The sequence below is a fragment of the Papaver somniferum genome, chromosome 1 (assembly GCF_003573695.1).
Source record: "Papaver somniferum cultivar HN1 chromosome 1, ASM357369v1, whole genome shotgun sequence".
Taxonomy (NCBI): domain Eukaryota; kingdom Viridiplantae; phylum Streptophyta; class Magnoliopsida; order Ranunculales; family Papaveraceae; genus Papaver; species Papaver somniferum.
The window spans coordinates 9,059,357-9,078,073 of NC_039358.1; the positions used below are offsets into that span (position 1 = coordinate 9,059,357).

Below are 18,717 nucleotides of genomic sequence, written 5' to 3' on the forward strand. Positions count from 1 at the left end.
TTGATTTAGATTGATTGACACTTGAACATTGGTCTTTGGTGTCGTTCAAGTTACTCCTCTTATTCAATCGGTCTCGCATATTTCTATTTGCTGATTGTGGATTGAATTAAGAGTTAGAGATATTAAACTCTTTGATATACTTTACTTTAGATTGAGTCTGACTGTCTAGTTGATTCTCTAGAAAGTATATTGGAGTAAGTCTTCTCATATTTCCAAACGAATTGTTGGGTGTGGTTGTTAGACCCCCGCATTTTCAGAAATATACCTTCATTTAGATATGGGTAAACATACCTAAACGTTTATATTGAGTTGGCTCAACAATAGTTAACCGAAGTTAGCCATATGAACAATTTTCTATTAACCTCATTCATCTAACACTTCTAAATCAAACGATAATCAAATGAATCTAATTGTTTTACTCATAGAGTTGTTCAATTGTTTATATTCTCATAGAAGTTTACAAGACACAGTTGAACCAAAATCGGATTGATTCAAAAGAATCAGTTCATGAACATTTTAGCCACGATTTGCAAAGATTGCATTCCTTAATTTATATATGTACTTTTTCGTGAGTATGAAATCATACTTAATCGATTTTAGAACTTAAACCAACTTAGTTTGCAAACGGGTACGCAAACTTAAGTTCTGTACATTGGTCATGTACGACAGTTCGCAAACGGGTACGCATACTATCGTTCCGGACCAAACTCAGGTGAAACCGTTCGCAAACTTGGTTCCAGGACTTTGACAGTTAAACCCGTTCGCATATTGGTATGCATACTTGGTTCCCGTACCTGAATCACACTACAACAGTTTGCATACCGGTATGCATTCTGTGCTATATCCATACAATGGTTACTTGTTCTAAACTCCCATTTCAATCATTGAAACATCCTTAGAAGACGAAAATAGCTGTCTCACACAAACTATTAACTTATAAGTAATTTTTAAATGATTGAATTATCAATACGAAACATTCCGAGTCTACATCAAATGACTGTCTCACACAAATCATGTAAGATGTTCCATGGCAATTTTCACATGATCATCTTTTGACTCATTGTTTAGTTTCCAACAAATAAATCGTTTCCAACTAAACTCGTCAAGAATAATGATGAACGTAATTAAAGCAAAAATCTTTCCAACACATATTTCGATAAAAATATAAGCGAGTTAAACTCATCTCAAAATATCAAATGTGTATAATGTAAAGTCTTTAGTGTCAATATAGGAGATAAAATATAATAGACTTCTAAGTGATAGATAAGTTTTAGTCTCCACATACCTTTTGTTGATGAAGTTCCTCCAAGCTCTCCTCAGTAGATCTTCGTCTTCAATCGATGAACGTCGTGAAGTCTAAAGCTCAACTACACATTCTATCCTAGTCTGAAACATAGATATAAGTAGACTAGAAATCAAGACTTATAGTTTTGATCACCTAAACTTGACAAACAAGCTTGAGATAGCAACGCTTGCGCGTCCGACCGAGTAGTGCTCTAACACAAGGTATGATTCAAGTGTCAGAAAAATATAATCTTACTATTATTAGCAGTGAGCAGTTACAAATGAGGGAGGTGCATACCAATCAATCTACGGATTTTTTGGTAGAGACTGTGCAATTATTTCAAAATCTTAACAAAGAACTGAGACGTTTAACGCGCTTCACAATACAGTTGATTTAATAACGGATACAACAAGGAGTATAGGTGCAAATTTTGGATATCAAGAGGAGATGTCAAGATCACTTTATGCTGAAATAGTGGTCAGATATATGAGACTAACTGATGCAAAAATTTTGCCCAATTTTGTCCCAATCGAAGTAGAAAAAACAACTGAAAAAACGATGGAAGAAAATGAGAGAGAAGTGAAGTTTATGAAGATGTTGTAAACTTGGCCTTGATGGTTGTAATGGATATTAGGGTGCTGGTATGGATCATGAGAGGTCTAACTGCAACTGAAAATAAATGGATGCACTTGGAGACTTGATAAAAAAAGTAAAGCCAAATGTAGTTTTAATCCAAAAAACACACACGATGAAGATGATTAATTAGTGGGTAAAGCAAATATGGAGAAATGAATACCATCGATGAAGAGATTTAACTTCACAAGGTCTCTTAGAGCATCTCCAATGTTTGGGGTCAAGGTAATCCTATGTGGAGGTCTTATTAAGATCTTTTAGTGGTGGGTCTTTCATTACATGACAAAAAATAATAAAGGTAAGACTTTTTACCTAAATTCCATCTCCAATCTTCAAGGTCATGTCCAATGTAGTCGATCTCGGATTCCGATTTGTCTCGGTTCCGAGCGAGACACTGGTACAACGTTGTCTCGGGGAGATTCCGTTTCCAAATCTCGGTGTAATCTCGGTTCCAACTTTTATGTATATAATTTCTACATATGTTATGATATAATGAAATACGATCAATCCAACAAAAAACAAACAAAAAAAACACAAAAATGGAAACACTTCAAACTTAACTAATTAATCCAGAACATATCTAAAATGGTACTTAAAATAGAAATTAGTAAAACTTCAGTTCATGGTCTAAAATGTTACTTAAACAACAACATTACAGTGCTAATCAACATAATTTGAATAATCATAGATATCATCATCTTGAGTAACTCCGTCATTCTCAGCAACAACGAGTAGCCCTTTTTCAGTGTCCAACATCAATTCATCGGTATCATATCCATCATACTCCGAGTCGGTTGGAAAAGTAGACTTGCTTCGAGAACTAGAAGCACCTCCACTACCAACTGTCTCACATTCTTCACCCGCTGTCTCTTGCAAATCATTGAAACTTACATTATCACCTAGCACATCCAAGTCATTCAAATTTCGTAAATCCAACCATTCATCATTGTCATCACGCTCCTCCAGTAAAATAGGATCATTTGCTTTATCATCGTCGTTATATTGTTGGATTTCTATGTAACGACGCTGCAATTTCTTATTATATTGGATAAAGACACTATCATTCAACTTCTGTTTTTTTATGTGATTTCGTTTTTTCGAGTGCAACTGAAATACAAAAGATAGTTTTCATGAGAACATAGGGGTCTGCAAGCATGTTATGTTTCCTAGTTCAGTCATATCTCCAGTTGTTATGTATATTCAGAATATTACAAATCATTGCAAAATATTAGAATACTTACATTTTGAAATGTGCTCCAGTTTCGCTCACATGGGGAAGCAGAACAAGTAAGACTCAATACTTTGATTGCAAATTTTTGCAGGTTAGGCACATCGATTCCTCCAAATGTAATCCACCAATCATCTGTTATAAATACAAAGAAAATAGTTATAAAAGATATGTAACAGAAATGTAATTTAACTTAAACTCACAGAACAAATAAGCTTACGAGGTTGATCCTTGGTTCTTCTTCTTTTGCAAGATGGACTTCCCAAGATCCCAACAGCATCAGCATACTTTCTCAATTCACTTGTAGCTTGATCAAGCTCATCTTCATTGGGTATAAGCCTTTCCATTGCTGTATGAAGTCCCCTTTTGATTTCTATGTACTTTTCATTACTATCCATTTCATAAGTTTCAATATTGTAGAATATGGATGGATTCAAATAATATGTAGCACAATGTAGAGCATGATTGAAGTTTTTCTTCCATCTTTTCTCAAAGCAAGCATTAATTACAGCCCAAGTATCATAATCTTTGCTGAAATTCTTCTCTAATTGATCCCTTGCTATTCTCATTGCATCATAAAAACAAGGCATCGTAGGTTTGCGCTTGATATCCACTAGTCTTACAACCTTAACTAAAGGCTTCAACACACTACAAGAGTAATCAACATCTTCCCAAAATGTACTACTTGTAACAATTTTAAGGGCATTAATTCCAACATTTTCTTTTTCAAATCTACTTTTTGCCCACCTATCATTCACAAACATCATTTGTAAAGGATTTTTATACTTTTGAAGACTTTCTAGTGTGTAATACTGAGTTGCAAATCTAGTCTTTGTAGACCTATGTAAGTCTCCACCTGTCATCTTCCTCATCAAGCACAATACTTGAAAATGAGCATAAATGTATGTAACAAGTCTTTTACCTAGAATGACGGCTGTCTTGATTCATGTAAGCTTGTCACCAAGTTCTTCTAGCATCAACTGGACACAATGAGCACCACAAGGAGTCCAAAATAGATTTGGGTATTCAAGCATTAAATCCTTCCCAGCCTTTTTAAAGTTTGAACCATTATCGGTAATGAACTGAACCACATTTTCTTTCCCAACATCATTAATTACCTCCTTTACAAGCTCACGTATGAAATCAGCATCATTGGTTCTATCTGACGCGTCCACGGACTTCAAGAAAACTGACCCTTTCGGACAATTCACCAAGAAGTTGATAAGATGTCGCTTTTTCCCATCTGTCCAACCATCGGACATAATAGAACATCCATACCTCTTCCAATGTACCCTAAATGTATCAACAAACTTCTTCATTTCTTCTAACTGCTCCTTGAAAAGATTTGTACGAATCTGATGGTAAGATGGCGCGGGCATAGCTAACATCAAAAGAAGAAACAAAAAAGGCATAAGTAACAAAACAATTAAACCAAAAGTAATAAAAGATTACTGAGAGCACTATATACCTTTCCCATATTCACCAATTGCATATATCATTTCTTGGAAACTTGGACAACGAACAGTATTAAAAGATATGGAATTCTAAGTCATCCAAGCTGAAATGCTTTTCCATGCATCTTTCAGTAACTTCTCTTTCGCTGAACTGTTTCTTTCAAGAGTGGCTTGTTGATTTTTACGGTGGTCTGTCTGCATGAGTGAATCTATTGGACCCCTACAATTACTCTGTCTCTTGAATTTTCTCTTCCTATGACTCTGAACAACTTCTTGACTACCACTAGCACTGCCCACATTGGAAACCTTTTCAACTTCTTGCACATCAAGGTCCTCATCATCAGTATCAGCATCAGACTTCTCATCATATTTTGTACGCTGATACATAGCATCAACATCATCCCTGTGAGATTTCTTTAACTTCTTTATATTGTCAGCTAGTCTAATTTCATTTATAACTTCAGCCGATGCTTTCAAACATGAAGAAACATTCCCCCTGATTTGTGTGATATGCTCCTTAAGCCTAGTAATTCCACCACCACGCATTTCTTTGTTACAAAGTACACAACTTAGTTTCTTCGGAAATGCAGGGTCTTTCAATTTAGCCCATTTCCATGTTGGATTTTTATTTTGAGTCTGCGTAGAGGATTGCGGCATCATTGATCCACATGTAGTGTTTGAGGTGTTCGAATTGGATGCATTGGAAGAATCCATAACCACCACCTTTCCCAACTCCTTCTGCATTGGCGTCACAAGACTCACAATCATCTACCAACTACAAGTACAATGATTTTTCTAAACACAATCAGAAACAAAAATTGGTATCATACTATCATATATTAAGCATCTTGGACTAAATTGATTTTTCTAAACACAATCAGATATAACAACATCTTGTCTCTGACTTACATGATGAAATCCAGATAACAACAACATCCTAATTTTGAACAACAATTCCCAATTTCAGATAAATCCTAATTACATAAACCCTAAATTTAAGAACATCAATCATCTCAACTTCGATTATAATCAATAAAAACATCATGCAGTCTATTTTAACAAAAATAAAGAAAGGGTTTGGATTACTTACTTGTTTTCTGATTGAAAACCTAATCTTCTCTGATTGAAAACCTAATCTTCCTGATAACTCTTTGTCTCTAGCACCCGACCAAGTCACCAAACTCTCTAGTCTCTATATCTTCTCTGATATAGTCACCCTCTATTCGATCTATATCTACTTCTCTCGCTGGAAATCTTGCTCTCTCGATCTAACTCCCTCTCTTTTTTCTTCTCTCGATCTCTTTCTGTTTTTTTTCTTTCTCTGACGGTCAGTGAAAGTGATGTTAACTTATTAACTCGAACCAATTTTTCTGTGTATTTTCTCGCCCGGAATTCCGGTTTATTATGTCCAATCTCGGCCGGAATTTCGGTTACATCCCGGGCATTTTCCGTTTCGGCGGAAAGTTGCATTTCGTGTTACGTTGGTCCGGAAACGGAATTTCCGGCGGAATTCCGGCCGAGATGGCCGAAATTGACTACATTGGTCATGTCCAACATTTTTTGTCTAAATTTAGAGACAAAGATGATGTGGACTTAAGACCCAGGGTCATGAAGAAAGTCTAAATAAGACTTTCTCCTTTACTCCCACTTGGTCCCCACATGCACATGTCATCTTCTTTTATGACCTCCACCTTAGTGTTGGAGATGAAAAGTTGGTAGACAAAGTCTTAAATCCTACGTGTCATATCAATTTAAGACCTTGACCCCTAACATTTGGGAAGCTCTTAGAGCAAGGGGTAAAGGTCTTAAAATTGAATGACACCTAGGATTTAAGACTTTTTGCACCAAATTTCCATCTCCAACACAAGGGTCAAGGTCGTAGAGATAGATGACATGACTAAATGGGGGTAATAGAGAAAGTATAAATAAGACTTTCTCTATGACCTTGGGTCTTAAAGCCACATCATTATTTTGTCTCTAAATTCAAATAATACTTATTAGATAATACCTTGGGGGTTGGAGATCAACTTGAGGTAAAAAGATTTACATTAATTTATTTTTGTCATTTAGTAATGATCCACGTATAAGAATGTGTTACTAACAATACCTCCACATAGGATGATCTTGACCCTATGCATTGGAGATGCTCTTGTCAGGGTTACTAACAGTTTAGGATGACTCCTTGTTTGAATGTATAGATGAGCTACTTGCGCCAAGCACACTATCCCAAAACTTCAAACGCAGGAATCCTAACTTTTAATGGTGCATAACAAATGTTTATTCTCCCTGTACTTATTGGAGAATATGAGAATTTTGGGAGGAGGTGGAAGTCAGATTCCTTTTGAGTTCCCAATGCCTATGCATTTTAAATTTAAATCTGAGGCTGCCAATGCATTTTGGGTTACTCACACACTAGGTGCGTCACGTTGAAAATTTGGGTGACGAATTGACGATGCATATTTCAAATTTAATTCAAAAGTGACATTTGTATTTCAGGTCTATTCATCAATAAATTTAGATCAGGAGACAAGTTTTTCATGGTGGTAACTTTTTTTTCCAACGACATACATTTTAGACTCACACGAGACAGATGTATGTTGACGGAATCGCTGGTAAACAATTTAACCACAAATGTACACTAGTTTAATGCTTAAAAAGCGGCTCTATATACGGTGCAGTACATTACCTCACAACATAGATCGCCCATAGCAAAGGATGCCAATTTGACCTGCCATCTTTGGAAAATTCAAGCAATCATAAGTGTCAAGATGATAATCAAGCAAGCTCCATAGTACAAAGTGCCCAAAACTTTTTCAGAGGTTGAAGGATTCCGTCAACTGTTTCCTGTACACTTTATGAAATTGTACAGACATTTTTATACTCCAATAGATTGCTCCAGATGAAAATACAAAATTTTCAAATGCTTGAAACATTTTCTCTGTAATCTATATCTTAAGACTGAAAATGGTATACATATCACAATATCCCACAGTAAGTGCCTACTTTCAAGAGGAACCGAGAAAAATACAAAAGAATCTAAAATTGTGTAAGCCTATCCGGATACACATAATATGAAAGCAAGTGACTTTATAACCTAGACAGCAAATAACACAGACATAAAGTTATAGTATTCTTACTGGCAGAATCCAGTTACAAAACGTTCAATACCAGCAAAATCAGCTACTATTCTTACATCTTGGAACATGCTTATTGGATGGTTCATCATGAAATTTACAAGAAATTTGGATTGTTTTTCACCATTTGTCTGCAAAGTTAGAAATGAACAAAATAAGTCTAATGAACACGCATAATGTGTACTGATATTGCAAGGAAACTAATCTGACAAAACTCAAGAATGCTTTCAATTAGTCTTAAGCAATGCACTAATAACTTCAGTGATAACCTGACATTAGATACAGAACAGACCATGTATAATCTGAAAAGGAAAATCACTTGGAAGATGTTCTTTAACTCTCGAATTTCACTGGCCATGTTTTGCTTATTTATACTCTCGAATTTCACACTAGAGTTAATTGCCCGAAAATATCATAGACGCCTACATTGGTGGCCTCTTTATTAAAGAAAACCCTCCTAACATCTTGACAATCAAACGTAATCTCTACTTGGTAATTTTGGTAGATTAAAGGAGAATGGAGACTCAATGAACACTGACATTTATCCTTCGTTTTCTCTTTAAGCAGTAGTTGTATATTCATCCTGAGGTGTTCAATTGTCTAATGAACATTTAGACAGTGATAGTTGTAGAGTGTAGCAGAAATATGAAGTGCATTAGAGACTAAAAGAGAGTCTTTGTGAATATATAGTAGCTAATTACAGTTGATGTTCAGACTCAGTAACTCAATACCTAAAATGCAGATTTATAGATTAGCGATCTTAATCTAGTCCTTGTTGGTAGAAAGCATGTTCGCGAGAAGAAAGTAGGGGAAGGGCACCAGAAATTTTAACATGGAAACAAGGGGAAACAGATCAATTGTATATATATTTGAAGAAAAGATGTGTACCTCGAAAGCAAAGAATCCACCAGGCTTCAACATGGAAGCAGCTCCTTCACAAAGATGAAGAAGATCATCCATGCCATTTTCACCCCCATCTAGTGCAAGTCTTGGTTCGTGTTTACCTACTTCCGCTTGAAGCCCAAAAATTTGGTAACTTGGTATGTACGGCGGATTACTAACAAGGCCTGCAAGTTTGCCTTTAGCATCCTCCAGCGGCTCCAACCAAGATCCTTGCCTTATCTCAATTTTATCCTGAAAAGCACATTTATACGTAGATGATGTTTTAGACGCTTCATTTGAAGAAAATGACACTTGGCAAAAATGGAAATGCTTCGGGGTATACATAGAGAAGAAAACCATCTGCATCATCCCTTTTTTGTTGATAATGTATGAGCATTCATCAGAAGAAAAAAGATTATTTCATGATTTGGGTGAACAAACAAACTGAGACAATTTTGACATGAAGTTCGAACAGCAGTAGTCTATAATTTAGAAGTTCGAACAGATATTGAGGGTCCCTCCAGACTATTCCACATAGAAGTCCTTGAGACCCATGTGGATTTCCCTCATTTGGGTACCTCAAAACTTACCATAGTGGCTTCTGTTTGGTCTAAAAGAAAGGGATATGCACATGGTGTCAATGGTCTCCATCTTCATAGGATTTACTCGAAGTATATTGTAACACATAGATCTCTAACATAAGTCTCCACATTCCCATGAAGAGAGATTGCTAGGAAATTTTATAACCAAACCAGTACTCTATATTACTGATTTACGGAGCGTAATATAAATTGCTAAAGCTCCATAGATATACAAGTACATGCAGACACTCTCATTATTTCCCCTCAATATGCTCGAAGTACCAACACACCGAGTATATTTTTTAAACAAATCCGTACATGTTATAGACAAACACTACATAAACCTTCTTCGAATTTCTAGATAGACATTTGATATTACTAAAATAATAAGACTGCAAAAATTTTCAACGAAGCAAAATTCAAACTGGAATCAGTTAACTACGACTAACCTGCAAATCGTACCTCTTGACATTGAATTCAGCTACAGAAGCAGCAATTGGACTCAAATCCGTGGCAATGACCTTTCCTTGAGTACCCAAAACCTTCCCAATTGCAATAGCAAGTGCACCACTGCCAGTTCCTAAATCAGCCCACAAACCCTCTCTTAAACCCTCATCTTTTGCAACCACTTCCTGAACCAACTCGACAATCTTTTCAGTCTCAGGTCTTGGAATCAAAACCCCTTCTTGAACACACAAAATCAAATCCCTCCAATGCTCACACCCCACTATGTATTGGAAAGGTCTTCTTTGTTCAATCCTCTGTTTCCAAATTAAGTAAAGCTGATCCATTTCAGTTCTTAACTTGACAACTTTCTCTTCAGTTGAAACCCTTTGCTCTTCAACTACCACATCTTCTAGTAACCATTGAATTTCTCTACACAAGGTATTAACTTCAGGTCCATTATCAGTTTCCAAGAACTTAGACCCAACTGAATAAACTAGGGTTTTTGCCCAATTCTTCCATTTCTCCAAGTCTGATACAGTTGCAGAATAAATGGGTTCTCTTAAAAACAGAGGAATTTGAAGCTGGCTTGAAGATATGGGTTCTGATGGAATTGTAGATATACATGCAACAATTCCATGGCGATGAGTAGAATGAGAGACAGTTTGAAGATTATTATTTGGTTGTTTTAAATTCTGATATAATGGTGAGACTCTACAACGGATAAACCTTGGAAATCCACTTAGAATCATCTGTTCAATGTTCCTTTTTACTGCTCTCTACTCAAAGTTTCCATGGAGAAATGGAAAAACCTTAGAATTGATGATAGATGAGATGACATAAAAAGGTCAAAATTATAACGGGCCGGTCATGTCCACTTGAAGGTCAAAACTTTAACGGGCCGTTCCAGTCATGGCCATAGACACTTTTCCACTTCTTTTTCTAGGGGGGCGTCTTCTTTGTTGTCTCAGGGTGTGGAGTATAGGCAGCAGAAGGGAAGGGAACAGAACAGGTAAGAATCTCTGAACCCTGAATCAGTTTATTGTTATCTAGTTTTGAATATGCATTTGAGAGAGGGATGTTCACTGCTACTGAAAGTTAGAAAACCTCAAAAAATATCATTTCTCCTCAATACACAAACGCAAGCAATCCCTAAAATTATTCTGAATACAGAAAAGATTGGTAATCCACCTCAGAATGAGTATCATGTTGTAAGGCGTTTGAATCATGAGAAAGACATGCTGGTAGCATTAGCATACTTCAAGTCTGTTGCCAATGGTGGGGATGCTGAAGTTCCCCATTTTAAACACACTCATTTAACATACAAAACCATGATTGATAAATTAGGTCAAGAACAGGGATTTCTGGATGGTATTCAGTACTTATTACAGCAAATGAAGTTAGAAGGAATTAGTTGTTCTGAAGATATATTTATTAGTGTTATTGATTCTTATAAGCGAGCTGGTTTAGCTGAGCAAGCTTTAAAGACATTTTATAGAATTCAAGATTTCGATTGTAAACCGACTGTCAAGATTTATAATCATGTTTTGGATGCGTTGCTTAACGAGAATAAGTTCCAAATGATTATTCCGATTTATAATAACATGAAGAAAGATGGTGTGGAGCTTAATGTTTTTACGTATAACATTCTTCTCAAAGCATTGTGCAAGAATAACCGAGTTGATGGTGCATATGGGTTACTTGTGGAAATGTCCAAGAAAGGTTGTTCTCCTGATGATGTCAGCTATACTACTATTGTGTCCTCTTTATGCAAGCTTGGAAGGTTAAAGGAAGCGAGGGAACTCGTAGCTAGGGTTAATCCAACTGTGCCTGCTTATAATGCTTTGATTAATGGGTTTTGCAGGCATTTGGATATCAAGGAGGCATTCATTTTGTTAGATGAAATGATGAGTAGGGAAATTGTCCCTAACGTGATCACATACACTACTATTATAGATGCTCTCTCTAATACCATGGATGTTGATCAGGCTCTTGTTGTTTTGGCACAAATGTTTGTGAGAGGTTGCCAACCTAACATTCATACTTTTACTTCTTTGATGAATGGGTTTTTCAAGAAAGAAGCAGTACATGAAGCTCTTGATGTGTGGGATCGAATGGCTGGAGAAGGTTGTGATCCAAATGTTGTGACCTATAATACAGTGCTTCAGGGTTTATGCAGGAACGGAAATCTTGATATGGCCCTATCTTTTTTTGATCAAATGGTGGTTAGTGGCATCTCTCCAAATGTTAGAACTTATAGTACTCTTATTGATGGGTTAGGGAAATCGGGAGACTTGGATGGTGCAGCCAAGATGTGGAATAAAATGGTAACATGTGGTTGTCACCCTAATACTGTGGCGTTTACCTGCATGGTGGATGCCCTTTGTAGGAGGTGTATGTTCAACCAAGCCTACTGTCTTATTGAGAATATGAAATTGGAAGGTTGCCCTCCAAATACAGTAACATTTAACACACTCATAAAAGGATTATGTAGCAGCAGAAGAGTAGATTGGGCCATGGAAGTGTTTGATGAAATGGAAAAGCATGGCTCTGACTGTTCACCTAATGCCACAACATTCAATGAGCTGCTGGATGGTCATAACAAAGAAGGAAATTATGAAGAAGCTTTCCGGCTTTTTAAGGACATGATGACAAGGGGAATCGATTTCAATTTAGTAACTTATAATACCATGATTTACGGTCTATGCATCGCTGGTATGGTTGATGAGGCCGCACAATATTTGGGGAGAATGGTTGTTACGGGAATTCATCCTGACACAATAACCTTTAACACTTTTATTCATGCCTACTCCAAGCAAGGTAATGTTAATGATGCTCTTAAATTGATGGAAGGAATGACTGAACAAGGGTGCAACCGCGACATAGTTACATATACAAGTCTTATATATGGTCTCTGTGAAATTTGTAGTTTGGAAGAAGCTATGATATATCTTGATAAGTTGTTGAAAGAAGGGCTTTCCCCTAATAGTGCTACGTGGAATGTGTTAGTCCGCAGTGTTTTCAAAACAATGGACTTTTCCGGATCGATTCCCTTGGTGGAGAATATCCTAGGTGATGAATAATGCTCAGGGTACCGGGTTTTGTGAGAACATGAGAATGTACAGACATTGTCCCGTGCATCTGAATTTTTCCAAATCATGTTGGAGCTCATATGTGTCAGTAAGTACAACACCTGCTTCCCATGCTCCAAGTCTTTTCTTGGTAAGCTGCTCCGCTGCTTCTACACCATCTATTCTGCTTCTGAGGTCATTATTTCATCAGCAACAAGCTCTTATACTTCAGAAGGAAAGAAAATGACTGCATCTGGAAAGAATGGCCGCTTAAGGGTGCAACCGCGACTTATTACATACACAAGTCTTATATATGGTCTCTGTGAAGTGCTTAATTTGGAATGTTTTAGTGCGCAGTGTTTTCTGCACACTGGGGTTTTCTGGATTGATTCACTTGGTAGAGAATATTCTGGGTGAAGGATAGTGTCCAACATACTATCAGGAATATGTGAGAAGATGCGATTGATGTTTGCACAGACGATGTTCCTTGCATCTGATTTTTTTCAAAGCAAGCGCTGAAATTGGACTTCAGATGTTCAGTAAACATAACACATGCCTCCCCTGCTCGGCTTCTTTCCTCTCCAAACGACCCTGCTGCTTGTACACCATCTATTTGTGCTTCGAAGGACATTATTTCATTGGCGTCAAGCTCCTAAACTTCAGAAGCAAAGAAAATGACTGCATCTGGAACAACTTGTTCCTTTTCAAAGTTTTTCTTTGTCAATTAAGAGTGCAGCTTCAACATCATCATCTCACAGCTACAATCAACACCTCCAGGAGATGCTGTGCTTGGTAAGTTAGACCATGTACTTTCTTCCAAATCCCTTTCCATTTACCTTCCCGAACCAAATGACAGGTTACATCTAGTAACTACAGATCACCCAATATTTGCTTAGAATTGGTTGGCCCTCTATCAAGAAATATGATTACTAATTTCTTTAAATGAGGTACAAAATGAATTAGCAGTGTCTCCCTTTTGAGTCGTACATAGCCTCTGATACTACATATGACAACATCATTTCCTATACAAACAATCGTAATGACTATTTTTAAACATAGAAATTGCTCAACTACTGGTGCTTCAATGGAATTTTTGGTACTTGCTCTCGTATTTGTTACATTCTCACTCTGTGGGAAATTTTGAGTATCCTCCTCCTCTATGCCACACTTAAGGACCCTTTGTGCCCCTAGTGGAATATGGGTTCTCAAGATCTATCTTAGGTATCTAGAGATCCAAAACCATTTGCTTTATGGTAGCTCTGCCTGACTACAATGTAAATTATTTTATTCTCATATACAGAGTGTTATCTCACTATCAAGTCACAGCAATTCTTAGGAACTTCTCTGTTATGTCAAAGGGAGCTTAGCCTTGCCAACTGGTGTTACATCTGGTCGGAGTCCTCATAATGGAATTATGCTATTTTCTTCCCACAGGAAGTTCTTCTCCTGCTAGGCTATCTCCCTTGCCATAGCCACCAGTAGCGGGTTTGTGTTCTTTGTTTAAAGAACCTTTATGTCTATCTCCCTTCTTTTTACAGGCTTTGACAAAATTTTCACTGTTACCTATGTTCTCTACTTAATAATGAAATTCACCTGAATCCGTGGGTGGGGGTTAAGATGTTTTTCTAGAACATCATCTCGACTGTCACTTTAACTGTTGACAGTGTATGTTCAGTATTTAGCTAGGTGGCGTTGGTTTCTTTACTTCTTTTTGTTCTGATTATTTCCAGGGTACTAGTTCTATGTTTGCCTCTATATAAATGGATCCAGCATTTTTGTTCTTCTTCATTTGGTTAGGCGTATTCATTTGCTATTTTGCAATTTCTCAGTCAGTTCACTAAAGTCATGCCTTTTGAATCTGCAGATAATCAAAGATGGTAAATCTGTGCGTTACAGCTGCATTATCTTAAAAACTCTGGGCATCATTCTTTGTAACCTGCTCTGCAGTGTGCAACTAGGATCTTGTCCCGATAAGGGAAACCACTTGCAAGGTTCGTGGGCGGGATCACGATTCTCCATTTGTCACCACCTATACCGCCGCCTAAAATTTCAAGCTGAGCTTACAGATGTATGTTTTCCTCCACATATTACCTTCTGTGGGATTGCAGATTTTATCAAGATGTTAAAGAAAAGGTGGCGATCACCGTCTCAGATTGCATTTTAGAGCCCCTCAGTTCCTCAGACATTTGCAGAGAAAAGAGTACAGAAACAATATGGCCAGCCGGTACGATTTTCTTTTGAAACAATTTATATAGGAACAATTCAACCATATCAATCCATATTTTTTTTATTTGGAACATAAATCAATATTTTTGTACATAACTAGCTGGGTTGGTAGTATGGTTCGATAATGGTTAGAGCAGCCTCAGAAAGATTCACCCACATAGTAATCCCGTCAAACACTTGCCATGGCACATTTTCTGGTCCAAGCTCATCTATGACATGTGTTGAACGGCATAAGGTACCATATTGTGTGTACATGGACATGCCTAAATATCCACCGAAGTAATCTTGATGGTAAAGACAATCTTTCACAGACTTGAAATCTTGTACAGCAGACATCAGGTCTTTACACTCCAGCAGGCTGTTCTTTACACGTTCGGCTGTAGCTTTAGAAGCTAATACAGTAAAATTTTGCACCAAGTAGGCGCCATGAAAATTTGCAGTCCATTAGAATGATAGCTATCCCGATTGCATCCACATCTGCACTCCGTTTATCGCCTTTGACACACTGAATGCACGTTCCTTCGTCTTTGGCTTTGCTGCATAATTCTCTGAATAATTTCTCGTCTGCATTAACGAATTTCTTTGATAGAGTTTGATGAGATGTTAGAAACATAATGAAAACAAGAACAGCCATGGAGGAGACTCTTGCAAGGAATGAAGCCATAGGTGAGAAGTGAAGTTCGGCTTTGCACACAGTTTTTATTAAATACGGTTCAGCCAATGCGAAGAAAATGTTGTTTAGGAAAGAAATTGATGGGAATCTCTTGTCATTCTTGGTAACCAAATTATTTTCAAAAATTTACATCTCTGAAAATCATTCCAAAATAGTTTCCATTTCAGATCATATATATCCTCTGTGGATTATGCAACTAATAATAAATGTAAAACCATAATTCAAAATTGACTTCCAAAGTTAGTTTTGTTTCCTTGGAAATAACTTTCGTTTTTACTAAACTCTAAAATCTTCCCGTATCAACCATTCTTTTTAATCATCATTTCCCTCTTTTTTTTGCCTCGTTTAATGGAGGTTGTGGATTAAATGGGAGCTATTGGATAAGACAAAATGGCGTCATTTATCTAATAGAATCCATATCAGAAGAGATATCCTAATAAATTGAGGGATACGTTACAGTAATAGTCGGCATAGTAAGCCACCGTAAAATACTAAAATCATGTCGACTGCAATAATCCGCATTGAAAAACTATGTCGACTGTTATGGTAAGTGTTCCCTAATTTGTGAGGTGTCCCCTTTATGTGGAACCTTCTAATTTCCCTACCATGTTTCTTTTAAAACGACAAATTTGTGGGATGTCATCTTCATGTGGAACCTTCTAATTCCCTTTAACAATGTTTCTTTTTAAATGGCAATTTGTATACGTAGAATCTTCTAATTCCCCTCAACTATATTTCTTTTTAAACGATAAAACTTTTTAGTTAGGAATCTTATTTAGAATCTTGCTTAATTATGAGTTAATTATTCTTTTTTGATTGTAAGATACTGAATTACGACTATGATGACTTTTCATTAAGTCAACGATATTGAATATTTTCATGAAAAGTCATCTTAATTTATAACATACTTGAATTCTTTCCATTTCTATCTATGTTGTTTTAAACTCGTTTATATTGAAAACATGACATACGAATTTTTATATATATCCATCTCTAGTAATAATGACCTAACCATTATAGTATGGTCAACGTATCAAGGAAGAATATATAAGTTGTGCCACAACTTTGGTATTTGGAGTATGAAGTATAATGTTTACCTTTTGAACTTCATATATGAGACATCCTTATAATTATTTACTAAATTTTATGTTGAACTTTGGATTGATTTTATGCCTAGATAACTGTGTTTAATTACATGAGTTTAAGGAAGTAGACTTGAGAAAACTTGTTTCATAATTAAAAGATCCCTATTTCGGTATCTCTAGGCTCTAGCAGGACCGATCCTTATCTTGGGTATCACTTGCAGGACGGATCCCTAATAACAATTGTATTTCCGGTTTATATATACACTTTAGGGTTTACATAGATATCTGAATAAGAGTTGTTATTTAGGAAAGTTCACAATGTCAACATTATGAATATTTTAACATGTTTTAAAATCATATGTATTTATTGTTTAAATATATGCTTTGATACTCTACGTGAGATCCCGAACCAAAATAGTTGAGAATCTTTTATTTAGTTTTCGAATTTATATGTCTATGCTTTCTTAGTAAATAAAGCAAATCTATGGATACTGGTTGAAATTAGACAAAACCGAGAATTTTTATTCATTGCATATCTTTTAATATCCGTTTATGGAAAATCTTTGGTGTCCAAACTACTTTGTTCTATAAATAATGAAATTTTTTTATCTTACAAATTTATCCCGAGACACGCATTTCATTTTGTAGTCAGTATGATAGCCGACTAGTAGTATTATTCATAATACTTACTTAGTAACCCAATTAGGCGAAATCTCTTACGTCCGCTCTTTAAATACATCTGTGGGATCAATAAGCGTTTAGGAGTACCGTTGGTAGGAAACTTGAATAATATTGTTATTTTAGTGTTCGGTTATTGATTTGACTGACTAACGACAGCTGGACCTTAATATTATAGTTTGTTTATTATATGATCCTTCTCTTATGATATAAGGTCACTCGCTATTCCATGGATAGACAAAGTTCAAATCTGTTTTTAAATCTGAAGATAGGCTTGTGATCATCCACTGTTAACATATTCCGTTTTGAGCGTAATTGTCCATAAGGGAATCAGGATATTTGAGTAGGTACATTGAAGACCGAGGATTTGAATAAAAAAATATTTCTTATTGGTTTCTAATCTTTGTGATTATACTTCGTGAATACTTGATTGGTTTGGATCCAACACGTTGGTTTATCTTTATAGACTTTGAAAACTCATGGGTACCAAGTACACCACCAACTTTTTCGTTCGACAACCTATATGGACAAAACCTAATACAATTTCAGGTAGACCAACTTAATGATCCTTGACAATATGTATGTAGAGTTTAGATCTGTTTCTCTTCTCAATCAGTATGTATATAGACAAGAAGTCTGTGAACCTGATTGTTAAGAAGAGTACTTGGACGATGACAAAAATAAATATCCAAGATCAATCTAGTCGTATCCAAATAATCCAATCAGAATTAGGTGAAGTAATGAAACTTGTTATCTATCTTTCATGATACAAATTCTACAAGAAACGAGTCTCGTAATCGATCACAATTAAATTGACGTACCTACTAAGATTGAATGCGTACAACTTGCATAAATCCAATTATAAATAGAAATAATATAATGCGGAAAAAGAAAAACAAAAGACACCAGAAGTTTTTTTAACGAAGAAACCGCAACTGCAAAAAAAAACCAGGGACCTCGTTTATATTTGACACCAATCTGTATTAAGCCGCTACAGACACTAGCATACTATCAGACTGGAATGTAGTTGAGACCGAATCCACCCTCCAAGCTATTCAGTTACAATGACGCTCCTTACTTTTCTTGAACCTCGCAAGGATCTACGCAATTGATTCCCTTAGCTGACGTCCTTTACATCCTAAGAGTTGCTTCTACCTAAGTGAAGACTTTTGATACCAATATGCCACTAACAAATAAACCTATTTGATTTATGTTTAGATCAAAGATCAAGGCTTGAAAATATGTTCGTAATAGACAAAGCTAGCAAACCTCACAATCCCAAACACTTACACTCACTTAAATAAGAAGCTTGGATCTTTTACTACATCTCGAGAAAAATCTTT

General features: G+C 36.2%; 3 protein-coding genes across 3 annotated transcripts; 1 reads left to right on the forward strand and 2 right to left on the reverse strand.

The window, feature by feature from the left end:
• Positions 1-2,578: 2,578 nt before the first annotated feature.
• Positions 2,579-4,009, reverse strand: LOC113340182. The gene is made up of 3 exons (XM_026585642.1): positions 3,367-4,009; positions 3,160-3,281; positions 2,579-3,025 (listed from the first exon to the last, which is right to left on the reverse strand). The coding sequence occupies exons 1-3, from the start codon at positions 4,007-4,009 to the stop codon at positions 2,579-2,581; spliced, it is 1,212 nt and encodes a 403-aa protein (XP_026441427.1).
• Positions 4,010-7,409: 3,400 nt separating this feature from the next.
• Positions 7,410-10,439, reverse strand: LOC113278902 (release factor glutamine methyltransferase-like). Its single transcript, XM_026527625.1, has 3 exons — positions 9,647-10,439; positions 8,623-8,868; positions 7,410-7,865 (listed from the first exon to the last, which is right to left on the reverse strand). The coding sequence occupies exons 1-3, from the start codon at positions 10,391-10,393 to the stop codon at positions 7,734-7,736; spliced, it is 1,125 nt and encodes a 374-aa protein (XP_026383410.1). The 5' UTR covers positions 10,394-10,439; the 3' UTR covers positions 7,410-7,733.
• Positions 10,440-10,625: 186 nt separating this feature from the next.
• On the forward strand, positions 10,626-15,015 carry LOC113278894 (pentatricopeptide repeat-containing protein At3g48810-like). The gene is made up of 2 exons (XM_026527621.1): positions 10,626-13,504; positions 14,577-15,015. The coding sequence occupies exon 1, from the start codon at positions 10,703-10,705 to the stop codon at positions 12,722-12,724; it is 2,022 nt and encodes a 673-aa protein (XP_026383406.1). The 5' UTR covers positions 10,626-10,702; the 3' UTR covers positions 12,725-13,504; positions 14,577-15,015.
• The last annotated feature ends 3,702 nt before the right edge of the window (positions 15,016-18,717 follow it).